The following is a 730-nucleotide window of genomic DNA, read 5'->3' as shown; positions in this document are numbered from 1 at the left end:
GGACGCGCGCGGCCCCAGGCAAGGACCACCCGACGGACGCGAAGCACGTCGAGGAGTCGTCCAAGTTCCGCGCGGGCAAGTCGCACGGCGCGCACGAGGCCATCACGGCCCACGTCTACGCCAAGGCGCGCCGGGCCCTCGAGGCCCTCGACCCGGTCGTCCGCGACGTCTTCCAGCGCGCGGCCGCGCCCTGCTTCGTCTTCAACGACACGGGCCCGGCGAAGCGCCAGTGGTGCCACGCGTCCGTCATGTCCACCCAGGAGCTCGTCTGCGATTAAACGACCACGCGGGGTGCACTTAGGCTCGACCGCGGGCGGCTCCGCGGAGCCTGAGAGCGCGCGGACCCGCGCGCGCGGACGCGCGGCACGAAGGGGGCGGGGGTGGCGGCCCTAGGGGCTCACTTCGGTGGCGGCGTGTACGTGCCCTGGCCCGAGGGGGACGAGTAGTACGTCGAACCGTTGTCGTTGGCGTAGTAGTAGGAGCCGTTGGTGTTGGAATAATGGTAGGACGTACCTTGCGACGAATTTGTGCCGCCCGGCGTCGTGTAGTGGTTGCCCTGCGAGTTCGTTCCCTTCGGCATGTTTAGTGCTACGATGCTGCTCGCGGGTCGACGCGCGGAACGCGCGCACGAGGCCGGATTTGAAAGTCGAGAGCGAGTGCGCGTTTTAAGTTTGAGGGCTGCGGCTAGGAATTCCTACACAGCCTGGCACTCAGGAAATATCCCTCGCTG

At 67.5% G+C, this 730-nt stretch overlaps 1 protein-coding gene across 1 annotated transcript in view; it reads left to right on the top strand.

The window, feature by feature from the left end:
- Positions 1-278, top strand: part of AURANDRAFT_62891 (hypothetical protein) — a gene marked incomplete at both ends in the record, with an annotated part of 6,479 nt that extends 6,201 nt beyond the window's left edge. The window contains one exon of the mRNA XM_009036820.1: positions 19-278. Coding sequence (XP_009035068.1) covers positions 19-278 — 260 coding nt within the window. The remainder of the gene's footprint in view (positions 1-18) is intronic.
- Between the last annotated feature and the right edge of the window lie 452 nt (positions 279-730).

The sequence above is a fragment of the Aureococcus anophagefferens genome (genome assembly GCF_000186865.1).
Source record: "Aureococcus anophagefferens unplaced genomic scaffold AURANscaffold_5, whole genome shotgun sequence".
NCBI classification, from domain to species: Eukaryota; class Pelagophyceae; order Pelagomonadales; family Pelagomonadaceae; genus Aureococcus; species Aureococcus anophagefferens.
Note: the sequence above shows the minus strand (reverse complement) of the source record. Positions and strands in the feature narration are given on the sequence as shown.